Genomic DNA, 15,780 nt, shown 5'->3' with positions numbered 1-15,780 from the left:
ATCTTTGCATTGGCAGCATGATTCCTTACCACTAAACCACCAACAGACCCACTACATCACACATTGTTGTTGTTATGTGCTGTTGAGCAGCCTGCAACTTATAGCTACCCTGTGTACAACAGTCCTAAACCCTGCTCTATCCTGTGACAATCTTGTTGTCTCTGACACACTTACCCTCATTACCCCAGTGATGGAATCAATCCATCTCATTGAGGGTCTTCCTCTCTTGTGCTGTCCCTCCACCTTCCCAAGCATGACATCCCTCTCCAAGGACTGGTCCCCCCTTGCAACATGTCCAGAGTATGTCAGATGAAGCCTCAGAATCCTTGCCTCCAAGGAGCAGCCTGGTCTCACCCACATAGTCAATGCAAAAAAAATTGTGAGATAGTAGATTTTTTTCCACTCTTGTCATCAATTTGAAATTTCCCATAATGAGTCAGTAAGTGAGAAATATGGGTACTTTTAAGAATAAGGACATTTTCACAGTTATGCACTTTATATCTTTTATCTTTATCCCACAGATGGCCAAGTATCACACATAGAGATGTATATCTGAAACAATGAGTGATGGGACCAAGGTGACAGAGAATAGACACTGCCCAGGAAATTCAAGATCCAGACAATATGTTCCCTTGGTTTTTGCTTGTTTGATTTTATTGTAAGGTTTTCCACTCATCCTACCTTTAGCCAAAAGTGCCTGCTGGTGTAATCTTGCCAAAAGTGAAATATCATCTCATCATCTCACCTCTCAGGGAAGACTGGAGCACAGAGCTCTGAACTAGGAATCAAGGTCCTAGATTTCTAACTGTGTTGTATGGGAAGTCAAATTTCATATTAAATATTTGTAATAAACCGAGTGCTATTTCAGGATGTGGGGGAGGCAGGGTACAAGCTGGAATTCACCTCTTATTCACTTCTGGTGTGAATGTAAAATGGTACAATCACTATGGAAGGTAGACTTTCTAAAAATCTATGGAAAGTGCTTTCTAAAAAAAAATGGAAATAGAAATACCGTTTGACTCAGCAATTGCACTACTGAGAATATACCCTAAAGAAACCAGAGCCACAACTCAAACAGACATATGCAAACCCATGTTTATTGCTGCATTATTCACAACAGCAAAAAAATGGAAGCAACCCAAGTGCCCACCCACGAATGAATGGGTAGAAAAACTATGGTACATCCATACAATGGAATACTATGCTGCATTTGAAAAGAACGAAATAGTAAAACATTACACAACATGGGGGAACCTTGAGGACATTAAGCCAAGTGAAATATCTGAGACACAAAAGGACAAATACTGCATAACACCGCTGTTATAAAATAGGACAGACATGTGAGGAGGTACTGGAGAGGGAGTGGAGGAAGAGTGGATAGACAGTGAACACGATTAGAACAGAAGAGGGGAAGAACCGTCTGAAAGGAATATATGAATAGGCATTATATGTATGAAAACAATCTAGAAAGAGGGTTTCTTACAAGGTAGGCTGCAGGGGTGGAGGGGTTGAAAATGTGCACCAATGAATAAAGAAAAGAAAAAAACCCAGAGGGAGTTAAGCTCACTGAAAATGAGAGAGTGAAGAGATGCAAAAGATTATGCTGAGAATAGTTGAGATGTTAATGGGCCAAATTTCTTCATCTGCAGTTAACTTCTCAGATTCACTTATGCTTTGACATGAGAGCATATGCTGTTCTACTCTGGAGTACCTCTCGCAAGTCTGCCCATCCTTCGTGGTTCACATGAAGGGAGTCCATCAGTGTGACCTTATTACTATGATGTCACCCTACATCTTAAATCTAAGCCATTGTCATGGAGCACTATGTGACTTTTAGCTTCTCTTTTGACCTCAATTTTCTCATCTTTGGTCATGCAGTGTTTCCTGATAATATCAAAGTGAACCTCTTGCTCTAGATTAGATGGAAGGTTGTGTGACCAGGAAAAATGTCAAGAGCTGATAAACATTGAGTGTCGCCTCTCACCCCCGAAGTCTGGCACTTGCCTACCTCTGAAAGGGCTAACAAACATCACTGGTTGGAAGAGAATATCACTCACAAGGCAACAGGAGTGCCCAGTTAGCTCTAAGCTTTCCAGAAACTGTTCCATGGCTCTGCCTCAGGGATGAACATGGAGCCTCAGAGAAGAGCAGAGGACTCCCAGCCTCAGAAAGGCGCTCAGGGTCCTAGTGGATGCTTGATCCCATATAGGGGAACAAACAAGCCCTCCCTTTGGTATCAAATGCTTGCTATCTGCTATACCCACCAGTCCACTTAACAACTACCAATGGCATTTTAGGAGACTTTAATAGGCCCAAGTATCTCTCAGATTTCCCCCAGATTATCCATTTTGTCAGATAGTACTCTTAGGAAGCTCTAGGTCATTTGGCATTTGCATTCTATCAAAGTCTTAAGAGTTCAGAAAATTCCATGTGCTCTGGTTTTCCTCTTTTACAGACGGTGTCACTGAGGCTCCGACAGTGGAGAGAAGCTGCCCAAGGCAAATGGGAAAAGACTTTAGATCTGGGAGAGGGCAAAGCCTTGCCTATCTCTGAAAGGGAGAAAATGACTAAGAAAATGGAGGTTACATAGGATGAATACACAGCTGGGTAACTAAAGAGAGATGAGAAGCCTCTTCCTAACCTAGAAAAACAGTCTCTCACGTGGGGAGCACCAAGCCCCGTTGGGAACCTGAAATCAATGGATGGTAGAAGCAAAGTTATATCTCCCCAAGCGGGCCCTCATCATGCTATGAACCCTTTGTTTCTTTGAATCAATTTGTCCTGAAACTACAAATGACAATGACTGGGAAATACTGGAAGACTTCAGATGGGGCAGGGGGCATGGTGGGGGAAAATGGTCTGACTTGAATTGAAATCTGAGGGATATATATTTGGAGAAAAATGTGATCAAGACAGCCAGTTCCATAAAATGGTAGCATGAACACTGTCTGGGAGTCAGAAGACCTGGATGTGGGTTCTAATTTGGCCCTGATGTCCTGTGTGAAGCTGAGAAAGGCACTTCCCTCGATAACGAACCTGTGATCACTGAAGCAAGGTAATGGAGGGAACCACATCTCTCCAGAGCAATTTTAATGCCAGCAGCATTTGGGAGACCATGTAAGAGCCAGCAAAGTGAGAACGGATCTTGTGATGGTTAAGGTTGTGTGTCAACTTGCCTGGACCATGATTCTCAGTGGTCTGGGATGATGCAGTCATTCCATAGGATAAAATATGGTATTTTGTAATCACACCCATGGTGACATGTACTATGAGCAATCAAAGAGTTGAAAAGGAGTTTCCTTGGGGGATGTGGCTTACATCAACACATACTGATATTCTGGAAAAACTCCCCAGATTTTTGCTCTATCTGGATGTTACATCTTACTGATCATTGAACTTGAATTTTTTGAACTTGAGGCAATGACCTGCCATACTGTCTGCAGATCTTGGGACTCCTTAGCCTCCACACTCTGTGAGCAATCAGTCTGTCATGTTACCTGCCAACCTTAGATACACTGGTCTGGGCCAGCTTTTCCTATTTCACAAAAAAAGAAATGTAGAAATAAGAAAAATAACTTCTATTGCAACTTTTCCAATATGTCACATACAATTTGTCTTGGTTTTTTTTTATTGTATTATTTTTACATGTACCGTCAAATCAGATATGACTGGTACAGGAGGAGATTGTCCCTCCTTCTCCAGCAGAGCATCTGGTGGATTTGAACCGCCTAGCTCTGGGACTGCAGTGCAGCGTCTTGCCACTAGGCCACCAGAGCTCCCTTTGGTGTTTTTTTTTTGTTTTTTATTTCTACTTTGCTCACTCTTGAAAGCAATGAGCAATTTTAATGGATATCATTTCAGAGTAGCCTGCAGGAGGTTTTTACATTTTCTGAAGAAAGGTGGACTGAGAGTGGTGAGCAATCTCCCAAGCAATATTAAAGAGCTGTAACATTTCTAGGCAAAACCACAACCTCAACATTATTTGATGACAGTGAATGTGAAAGTTGAAAAGTAAAGGTGGAGAAACAGCAACAAAATACAGAGCTGAGGGTCCTACATGCTCTTATCCATCCTTGCCCCTCTGAAAAGAGTAAGCTTGGCAAAATCACAACAATTTAAAAACCACAAAGAATACAGAATAGGGATGTTACTGAAGAGATCTACGGGACAGCTGAGTGGCCACCAGAAAGATCAGCCAAGGGAAGTTTGGTGGCATAGTCTTTAAGGTACCGTGCTGTCAACCAGAAGGTAGAACTGTTTACCTGTGCCATCATGTTGAAACCAGCTCCTAGCTGACCCTCCAAGGAGTTTTCAGAGGCCATACACTGCACAGAAGGAGAATGACCATCTTTATCCTGTAGAGCAGCGCTACAACTCCTTACCCACTAGGCGACCAGCGCTCAGAAGGCAGAAGGTAGAAGCAATACTCATCAATTAAAAAACACACACAATGCTAGCACATCAATTCGATTACACATCAGGCATGATTCACTGGGATTTAGCCAAGGCATTCTGGGATGTTTATGACATAAAAATAAATCCATGTATACCAATGAAGGAGTTTTTCTTTTGCTTTTCAAGAAGAGTGAACTGGGGGTGGCGGTGGGGGGTGGGGTGGGCGGCGAGAAAAATGCAACAATGAATGAATGGAAATTCAAAATCTTTGTAAATGTTCATTGAAATTAATTTTTTAAAAATCCATGTAAAACATTATGTTAATAAAATGAAGAGGGGGAATCCTGCAACTCATGGAAGAAAAGAATTTAAGAATAAACTTAGTGCAGCCCTGTTTTGTCATCACTATATTTCTCGTTCCTTCCTGGCCAGGAAACAAAAGCAGAACCATCCCATCCCTCAGTAGATTCGAAGGAGAGCTGGCAATAAAATCAGGTACAACTCCAAGCGAAAACACTGGAAAAGAACCAAGCTGGGTCTCTAAGGTGTCACAGACATGATACGAACCTAGGTTCATTAACATCACATTATGTCACGATGACTGACATGCTACCAGACCAAGTTTAAAATTATGCCACAATCTGATCGCTTCCTATGGAATGTGTATGGTTTTTATGGACTCTCATTTTCAATAAATGCATAAAATTTTTTAAAAAAGAATAAGCTTAACCAAGGAGGTTCAAGAATTGTATACTGAAAACTATAAACCATTGTAGAAATATATTAAAGGAGACCTAAATAAATACAAAGACACTCCATTTTAAAGATTATACATTGTGAAGATGATAAAATTTTCTGAAAGGAATTATAGATTCAATGCAATTTCTATCAAAATCTCAAATGTCCTTTTATGCAAAAATGGAAAAGCTGATCCTAACTAAAATCTGTAGGAAATTCATGTGAAATTGCAAGGAAAAGAAAATAGCCAAATATTACAAGGAGCTTGGAATAAGAATCTGTACAACCTTGTCTGCAGAAAGTGGAGACTTGAGGCACTTACTGAAGACTAAAGCCTTCACAATGCATTACATCTCAACACCGGGTCAACAAAAACCCATACAACTGAACAACATGGTGATAGATGGAGAAAAGATTGATGTCTCCATTTCACACAGCAAGTGAGGGCCTGACAAGAGGTTAGAGTCCAGGTTTTCTGACTCCCAGGCCAGGGAGTCTGACTACCATTCCATGGAACTGGCTGTCTTGATGAAATTTTTCAAACGATAACTTTCTCTAATCCCCACTTGTGTCTGACCACTTGTTGGCTTTTTTTTTTTTTAATTGGGAGTCTTCCAATATTTTCCAGTCATTTGCAGTTTCAAGGGAAATTAATTCAAAGAAGTAAAGTGTTCACAAGGCTCCATGTTGGGAGGTATGATGTTGGCTCAAGCATCTGCTGATTTCAAGTTCTCATCTGGGCTTGGTCCTCCCTTCCTAGACAGGGAAGAATCTTCTCATCATCATCTAGATACCTAACTTCATAGTCCACATAACCTTTGTTCTTGTCTTGTCTTCTTTTATGAAAAGCCAATACTTTGCCATACTACAGATCTAGGTTTTGTTTCCAAATAACTTCGATAGGTTCTTTCTCCTACCAGGAAGCCAAGAGCAAGTGGACTTTATGTTTTATAAAGTATGCCATACTGTTGTAGTTAGGTGTCGTTAAGTGTGTCTCATAGCAACCCTAAGAATAACAGATCTAAACCTTGTCCTGTTCTGTGCCATCCTCATAGTCTATGACATACTTGAGCCCATTACTGTAGTCACTGTGTCAGCCCATCTGGTTGAGGGTCTTCTCCTTGTTTGCTGACCCTCCAGGTTTCCAAGCTTCTTGACCCTCTTCTAGGAATACCCTCTCCTAGGAACATGCCTAAAGTCTGTGAAATGAAGTTTTATCACCTTTGCCTCTAAAGAGTACGTACTCTAGCTACATCTTCTCCAAATAGAGAATTTCAGTGAGGAATGAGAACTACCTGTGACTATTAAAGTCTCCTAAAATGCCACTGATAGTTCTTAAATGGATTGGTGAGTACAGCAGATAGCAAGCATTTGGTACCAAAGGGAGGACTTGCTGGTTTTCCCATCTGGGATCAAGCATCTACCAGGACCCTGAGCTCCTCTCTGAGGCTCCATGTTCATCCTTGAGGCAGAACAATGGGGCAGGTGCTGGGAAGCTTACAGCAAACTGGGCACTCCTCTTGCCTTATCTGAAACTGGGGGAGTGATAATCTCTTTCAATCAGTAATGTGTGTTCGCCCTTTGAGAGGTAGGCTGGTGCCAGGCCTAGGGAGTAAGAGAGGCACTCGTGTTTATCAGCTCTTAACATTTTTCCTGGTCACACAGCCTTCCATCTAATCTAGAGCAAGAGGTTCACTTTGATATGATCAGGAAACACTGCCTGATCAAAGATGAGAAAACTGAAGTCAAAAGAGAAGCTAAAAGTCACAGAGTGCTCCACAACAATGGCTTAGCTCTAAGATGTGGGGGTAGCATCTTGGTAAGGTCATGTAAATGACTTCCCTTGATCTGAACCATAAAGGGTGGACCACAGGCTGGAGACAGGCTTGCTAGAGCAGTGAGACAGTGCACAACAGCATGCCAAATCATGAGGACGTTTGGAAAGTTGCTGCAGATGAAGGTGACTTGGCAAGTGGACAATCAACTATTGTTAAGTGTAGGTCTGTAGCACCTCTTAATGCTCTCATTGTTCATCATCTCAACTCCCTGCACTTTTAAGGGTGTTTCAGGGCTTTCAAATCCAGCAGCTGCTCTTCAAGAAAAAAAAGACAGGCAGAGAGTCTTCTCTTGTGATTTACAGCCTCGGATATGATAGAGTGTCACTAGGATTGGCATTGACTCAAGGGCAGAGGTGTTTTTGAGTTTCAGAACCTGAGCGTCACTAGAATCCTTATTGATCTCTCCTGATGAGAGGAACTGAAGAAGCCTTTTCAGACAGTCCCTCTCTCCACCTGGTTCCTTTACTTTACTACACATAGAACTGGCTCTCAAAGTTGTTAACTGAAACCGAGGAGATAAACTACAATGAACATTTGCTGATGTTTCAACCTCTGTGTCTCTAATCAACAATGAGCTAGGGCAATCTTTCATATTCATCCGGGGATTCATCACCTCAACCCATCCCACCTCCAATCAATTCTTCATGTTCTTTGCTCTCGTTTCTATTGGATTAAGATTCTTTTAAAATAGTTTTTACTTTTATTGTTAAGAATCTACATAACAACCTACAACCAGGAGAAGATAACATAGATGAATGGGATCTTCTAAGACTCAAATCCCTATGCACATCCAAAAACTTCTCCAGTAGGGTAAAAAGGGAAGCCACTGACTGGGAAAAAGTATTCCGTAATACCATATCAGATAAGGGACTTATATCCAGAATTTATGAAATACTTGAGCACCACAACAAGATAAAGGTAAATAATCCAATATTAAAATGGACACAGGATATGAACAGGCACTTCACCGAAGACGACATTCAGATGGCTAACAAACACATGAAGAAATGCTCAAAATCCCTAGCCCTAAGAGAGATGCAAATTAAAACAACTATGAGATATCATTTCACCCCAGTCAAAATAGCAAAATTTAACAGAACAGCAAGCAACAAATGCTGGCGAGGTTGTGGAGAAACTGGAACCCTGATTCACTGTTGGTGGGAGTGTAAAATGGTGCAACCCCTGTGGAAAGCAGTATGGCGCTTTCTCAAAAAGTTGCAAATAGAGATACCATTTGACCCAGCAATTCCACTACTGGGAATATACCCTGAAGAGACCATAGCTGACATCCAAGCAGATATATGAACACCCATGTTCATTGCAGCTTTGTTCACAATAGCAAGGAGTTGGAAACAACCTAAGTGCCCATCAACAAACGAATGGCTAGAGAAGCTGTGGTATATTCGCACAATGGAATACTATGCTGCATTAAAAAACAAGGAACTCATGCAATATTATTCAAAATGGTTGACTCTGGAGAACATTATGCTGAGTGAAATATCCCAGTCACAAAAGGACAAATATTACATGATGCCACTGTTGTAGAATGGGACTGTCCTTGGGGTTGGGGAGAGACTGAGTAAGATGGGTTCAATAATGTATACTGCACTGAAACGGAGGAGGGAGAAAACTGTTTAAAAGAGATATATAACTAGGTATTTCTGTCATCACAGGAGTCTAGAGTGAGGGCTACATGGTGGAGGGGACCTGGGGGAGGGTTTGTAAAACAATGAAAGAATCTTTTCTTTTACTTTTCCATAATTTTTGACTCATGTACTTATAACTTGTTAGTCAAATTTGTGTCTTCTGGGTTGCAACACCCCCATGATACATCTTCAAGGATATGAACATGTACGGCCAAGCACAATCAATAAGAGTGCATCTAAATTCCAAAATCAATCTCCATAATAGTCTATGTGTTTCCTACTGCCAAAGGGGCCCTTTAGAGTAGTGAGAGAAGATCTTCACCCTGAAACCCACAGCGTCCCTTTTCAGCAGGAAGTAGCTAAGAGAATACGCCATCCCCTTTCCCTTATGACTCAGGGTGAAGTCTCTCTCAGGGAGGAGTGATAGGGAATGGCAAAGGACACACTGACAAAGAAGATTAATCAGAACTGGCTTTGACAAGCACTGTGGCATTTGGACAAGAACAAACTGGGAGGAGGGTAGAGAGAATAGTGCAACAATGAATGAATGGAAACCCAAAATCTCTGTAAATGTTTATGAAAATTAATAAAATATAATTATAGAAAAAAAAGAATCTACATAACAACTAAATTAATAATAATAATAAAAAAAGAATCTACATAACGGGGAGCTCTGGTGGCCTAGTGGCAAGGAGCTGCAACTACAATCCCAGAGGCACATGGTTTGAATCCACCAGATGCTCTGCCGGGAAAAGGAGAGACAATCTCCTCCTGTACCAGTCAGATCTGATTTGACGGTACACTCACACAAAAATTAAAAAAAAAATCTACATAACAATATGCACTGACTTAATTTGGATATGGGTAATTCCATGACACTGATTAATGTGTCAAATTATACAGCCATACTCTACTCATTCCTTACTTCACTTTAAGTTTCCTAGTTTGTTAAATTTCCTTAACTGATCTCTAAGAGTGTTTTAAAGGGGGGGGGATCACCATTTCCTTTAGTGTTTTATGAATATTTTTCTGACTCATTGTTAACTATAATTTTACTCTGTTTGTATATTGTTTTGTCCTACACATGCTTTCAATTTCCACAGTTGAGTTTCACTTACTATTAGAAAAGTATTGTCACATTGACAAAAACAATCTCAATATCCATCTACTGACAGACAGATAGACTTAAGGAGCCTCATGCTCAAAAGGTGGAGGGTCAATGAAAGAGAGGAAAACCCTCAATGAGATGAAACACACAGCGACTGCGGTGATGGGCACATGTGCGTCAGAGGTGATATAAAGACGGCACAGGATAGGACAGAGTTCAGGTCTGTTGGTCATAGGGTCACTATGAATTGTGCCTGACTTAACAGTAGCTAACAACAACATAACAATATTATAGCTCATCCAATGAAATGCTATTTAACCATAAGAAAGACTGACGTACTGACACGGCATAAGCCTTGAAAACATAATGCTAAATGAAAAAAGACTAGCACACAATTCAGACAAAAAGCCACATATTGTAAGATTCCATCTTTATAAAATATTCAGAATAGGCAAGATCATTGAGAAGGACATGATGCTGGGAAGGGTGGAGGGTCAGCGAAGGAGAAGAAGACCCTCAACCAGGTGGATTGACGTGGTGACTGCTGCAATGCGCTCTCGTGTGTCAGGAAGTGTGAGGATGGTGCCGGATAGAACAGGGTCCAGATCTTTTTGTTCATAGGGTTGTTATGAGTCGTATTCAACTCCACGGCACCTAACAACAACAACAACAACAACAAATGTCTTGTCTCCTAATCCATATCTTAAAATGGAAAGCATAACCTCAAAAAAATAATGGACAAGTAGAGGAAACTCAGGCACCAACAGATGAAATTCGTTAAAAAGCAGGATTTCTCAACAACTTTTACATCATTCTTTCTATGTTTTCTTGGGTGTATACCTATTCATTTACTGATTATCTCTTTATCTGACATTTCATAGTTATGGTCACTCACTCATTCACTCACTTCCATGGAGTTGGGGTCAATTGACAGCTGACCCTCCAGCAAATTTTCTGAGGCATAGATCACACAGGAGGAGACTTCCTCTCTTTCCCCCTTGAAGCCATTGGTGGATTTGACCTCCCAGCTTTGGGTTAGCAGCACTATTCCCTACTGCTTACTCCCTAGAGAATCCTCATATTTATGACAATAGTTTAAAAAAGTTTATTAACCAACTCTTTGATGAATTAATAAGTAGCACATGGCTGGCAATAATGAACCCTGAGATGTGTTGTGACAGAAACTGGGCTCTGAGGGTTAAAGTTGTGTGTCCATTCGGCTGAACTATGGTTCCCAGTGGTCTGGCAGTTAATGATGTGTTTTGGCAGTTCTGTAATTGCATAACTTAACAAGGATATAAGCATGTGGTTTCACAGTTATGTAACAAGGCCACCCTCCTCCACTTTGTGAGCTCCTTCCATTTTCACATACTATAGATTATACAATGTCCTGGTCTTTGAAACTCACCATGTCCATATGTGAAAAGTGGACATAGAGACCTCAGGGAAACATTGAAGACAGGAAGCTATGGTTTTTGCTCAGAAGAAGAGGTTGGTCACACTCCAGAACAGATAGAAAAACATCAGCCTTGTAGACCGGGGAGTGGGGAAGAACCCTTATGTGAAATGTTTGGGCTTTTCCCTGGTTCTAGGCCAAAGGCAAAATTTCTAGATCTCCAGGTGAAATAGAAATTTCAGTAGTTGGGTTGATGGTTAGATTTCTAGCATTAAGCCATTTAAAGAAGTCTTTTGTTCTCGTCTTTGATCTCCTTTGCGTAGAGGGAATAGGTTTACCAGATCCCTCTGCCCTACTCTATATCCAAGACATAGAAGCTAGAAACAGATGCAGTAATAGGGGATCTTTTATTGGGATGGGACGAGAGAAGCACCCTAGACTTGACATCCTTAATGAGAAGAAGCATGAACAGTGTGGAGGATGATAGTGCTGTGAGGCTCCAAAACCAGAAGGGGTTCCGTAGCCCTGGGGACTTCACTGGTGCATCGATGATATATTCCATCTAGTGGGAAAGTAGAAATTAATAAATGTCACTCAGCAGGTCAAAGACAGTGAGGAGACAGGATTGCTTCCACTTATCTGCCTTCTTCAAAGACATCAATTATGACCTCAGGTGCCTGTCAATCCCTCCATCGTTTCCCTACACCTTCTTTCCAACCTAGTCTGAGATCATCCCCACCCTTCACTCCTCTTCTATGCCCTCTGAAGCCACTCCTCCTTTCCCCAGGGCTCACCTCACGACAGGTCTGGCACCACGCAACTCATCCCACAAGGGCCCTCACAGCACTTCTCGGGCCCTGGACACTCAAGGTCATTGGTGCAGTGGTTCGTGGTGTCAAACGTGGTGCACTGGCCGAGGGCCGTAGGGCAGGTGCCAGGTTTGTGTAAGACAGGACTTGGCCCTTTGGCTGCATTATGCCCTCTGCCTGCATTATGTCCTTTGCCTGGAATCTCGTCGTTGAGCCCTTTGCCTGGAATCTCGTCGTTGAGCCCTCTGCCTGGAATCTCGTCGTTGAGCCCTCTGCCTGGAATCTCGTCGTTGAGCCCTCTGCCTGCATTATGTCCTTTGCCTGGAATCTCGTCGTGATGCCCTCTGCCTGCATTATGTCCTTTGCCTGGAATCTCGTCGTTGAGCCTTCTGCCTGGAATCTCGTCATGATGCCCTGTGCCTGCATTATGTCCTTTGCCTGGAATCTCGTCGTTAAGCCCTCTGCCCGGAATCTCATCGTGATACACTCTGCCTGGAATCTCGTCGTGATGCTCTTTGCCTGGAATCTCGTCGTAATACAATCTGCCGGGAATCTCCTCATGATATACTCTGCCTGGAATCTCGTGGTGATACACTCTGCCTGGAATCTCGTGGTGATATACTCTGCCTGAAATTTCCTCATGATATACTCTGCCTGGAATCTCATCATTAAGTCCTCTGCCTGTGTTATGTCCTTTGCCTGGAATCTCATCGTTATGCCCTCTGCCTGGAATCTCATCGTGATACACTCTGCCTGGTATTTCGTCATTAAGTCCTCTGCCCACGTTATGTTCTCTGCCTGCGTTATGCCCTCTGCCTGGTATCTCATCATTAAGTCCTCTGCCCACGTTATGTCCTTTACCTGGCATTTCATCATTAAGTCCTCTGCCTGTGTTGTGCCCTCTGCCTGGAATCTCATCGTTATGCCCTCTGCCTGGAATCTCATCGTTATGCCCTCTGCCTGGAATCTCATCATTATGCCCTCTGCCTGGAATCTCATAGTTAAGTCCTCTGCCTGTGTTGTGCCCTCTGCCTGGAATCTCATCATTATGCCCTCTTCCTGGTATCTCGTCATTAAGTCCTCTGCCCACGTTATGTCCCCTGCCTGCATTATGCCCTTTGCCTGGACTCTCATTGTTGACTGGAGCTAGTTCTTCAATAGGTTCAATATCCATGCCGAAGAAAGGATTTCTTGCAGGTACTTGACCTTTAGCTGTCAAAAGAAAAGATGTACCAGCATTTAGATTCCTCTGTCCCTACTTGAGTTCTAATCATGACCGGTTGCTCCTCTCTGCAGTGTCCCCAAGCCATGGGCTGAGATGTGGTCTGACTCTTGGAAGGCTGCTCCCTTCACAGGATCATGGCTCTTAGATGGGTTTTTTTTCTTTCTCTTCATGCCAAGCTCTAAGGTTTTCAGGCAGATTCTAGGCTGCAGTTATTCCATGAGGGAACTGAGTGGAGAGAGGAGAACTCCCACTCCAGGTGCCAGGAGGCTTGCACCCCATGCGGGCGCTGAGCAGCCCCGACAAACCCTCACTCACTCCTCTCTGGTTTAGGTGGCCTTGGTGCCAAAGTTTACTTGGCTGCTAACTAAACATCAGGCAATCTGAATCTACCTAGTAGGACTGCACAAAGGAAAAATAAAAGGCAAACCACTTCTCTAAGGTCACAGCTCTTGGAGACTTTATGAAATATGGTTCACCATGCACCAGCAGTGACCAGATGACACTAGGGTAGAAGGAGCCTCAGCTTCCTCCTTCGACAAATAAAGGTTCTTAAGCACCTCTTAGAGGACTTAACACAAGTGCTTTCATGGAGCAGGTAGAAAACCTTCAGAGGGCAAAGTCCTGAGGCTTCTCACCTTTTATGTTCTGCAAAGGCATCAGCAATTGAGACCAAAGCCACAGAGTAACAACATCTTTTTCGCCCCCTCCAGACCTTGGGTGGAAAGTGCAGGGAGACTTTTGAGCAATTCTGATTCTCTCCCCACCCCATGTGAAGGAAGTGGCTGCACACCTGTCTACTGCTTCCAAAGGACTCCCTCCTAGTGGGACCCAGGAGGTGCCTCAGAGAGTCTCCCTTGCTCACACCAGTTCCACTCATGCTGCCCATCTACTCACCAGAAGCATCTACAGCCAGCACCCCAAAGGCAAGGAATGCCCCCAGCATCAAGAGTCTGCTGCACCACATGTTGTCATGAATCAAGTGTCTAAGAGGTGAGAGTGAGACCGACTTTATAGAGTCCCAGCTTGGCTCATGACCAGGGGCCATTCTGTGATTTTACAACTGACAAGAGCAATGATGTTCTCTTCGCTCTACCAGAACATCCACCCCCACCCTGGGAGAGACCCTTAGGGTTTTCCTCAGTGGTTAGTTACAGGATGAAATGGTAGGTATGCCAGCATATTGGCTTTGATGGTTCCAAGAGCAGCAGCTGTGGCTTGCCCTCAGGCAAAATCAAGACCAGCTCGTTCACATTTTGAAAGAACACAAAGCTCAGAAAGGAAAGGAATTATTTGAGTTCATTCAGCAGTTCAGTGATATGTTTAGTCTTCTGATTTCAAAAGCAGGGTGTTCTCTTGTAACTCCCTGTTCTTATCCAATCTACCTTGTCTTCTCCCCCCACACCCCTATCCGGCCAGCATGAGCTTCTCACTCTCCATCAACTTAGGCCGATGAGGCAAATTTGCCTTGAAAGTTTAATAATAAACCTGCACTTTGCCTTTTCACAACTGACTTTTGAGACACACCAAAAAAGTAATGGAAGAATTTCCAGGTCTGGAAGGGGATGGTGGTGCCTTTGAAATAACACTGGGAAGGGAGAAAATCCCTAATATAATAAAAGGAGGGAAAGAGAAATCATCTATAAGGTAGACATCTAAGGTTAAATAGCTAATGTCCATTCTTCCTTCTCAGAACACCTTTTACTTCTAAAGAATATTGTCTCCTTGTACTATCAATTATGACACTAATGGGGATTCTTTATTATGGATATCTGATAACAGCCACAAGGAGGTAGGGGTGTGTGTGTAGAGTGTGTGTTTGACAAGTCTCTTGGAGCTCTTTAATTCAAGGAGCTAAAAAGGAAAGTTGAATCCTCTCACTTGGTAAAGCTGGCAGGCATTAAGTGTGGGAAATCCAGAAAGTCTGGATTGTAGCAACTGTCAGAAAAAGAAATATACCAAGAGAAGCAGACAAGAGATGGCAAAAGAAGATTCAAAAGGCACTAGCCAACTTTCATGGTGTAGCACCTCGAGGGGCTCTTTCTATGGTCAATTACAAATCGGTCAAGTGGCCTCTGTATAAGCTAATTGGAGTTTCTATTTTATGTCTCTGTTAGCAAAAGTTCTAGATAATAAGAAATATCACTGAGAAGTTGAGTGTTGCCAGGAATTGAAGTCTGAAAGTGATCAGGTTGGAGTGGGGCAGCGGCAGGCCACCAGAGCGGGTTGCTGAAAGAGGGCCTGACAGCTGGAATTTGAACAGCTAACTGCCTTTAGTCCAGAAAGCCTTGGTCTGCAACAGTTATAAACAGAAGAGGCTGCTTCCACAGGCCCTGAACTGAAACTTTCCTGCCCCACCCTCTTCTGGAGCATTCACTTCAAATCAAGAACCTATCATTGCCTCAGGCATGAAAAACTCTACCACCACAATGTCTCAAAAGAAGCGGGCTACGTCAAACCTTACACAAGCACAAAGCAAGATGTCACTCCCCAAAAGTGACACAGTATTAATGGATTTCCTGAAGCCAAAAAGTCTGATGGAACTTTCTGACACAGAATTCAAAAGAACAATGATTGAATATTTTCTTTGGGTGAAAGACAAACTTGAAGAATTATAGGACACTGCAA

At 42.7% G+C, this 15,780-nt stretch overlaps 1 protein-coding gene across 1 annotated transcript; it reads right to left on the bottom strand.

Annotated features, from left to right (window-relative positions):
- Positions 1–11,916: 11,916 nt before the first annotated feature.
- LOC102858140 (complement C1q and tumor necrosis factor-related protein 9-like) lies at positions 11,917–12,848 on the bottom strand. Its single transcript, XM_006881728.1, has 2 exons — positions 12,778–12,848; positions 11,917–12,472 (listed from the first exon to the last, which is right to left on the bottom strand). The coding sequence occupies exons 1-2, from the start codon at positions 12,846–12,848 to the stop codon at positions 11,917–11,919; spliced, it is 627 nt and encodes a 208-aa protein (XP_006881790.1).
- Between the last annotated feature and the right edge of the window lie 2,932 nt (positions 12,849–15,780).

The sequence above is a fragment of the Elephantulus edwardii genome, unplaced genomic scaffold (assembly GCF_000299155.1).
Source record: "Elephantulus edwardii isolate Elephantulus edwardi_28Jun2011 unplaced genomic scaffold, EleEdw1.0 scaffold00015, whole genome shotgun sequence".
In the NCBI taxonomy this organism is placed as follows: Eukaryota; Metazoa; Chordata; class Mammalia; order Macroscelidea; family Macroscelididae; genus Elephantulus; species Elephantulus edwardii.
The sequence above is the reverse complement of the archived record's forward strand: the minus strand, read 5'-3'. Positions and strand labels throughout refer to the sequence as shown.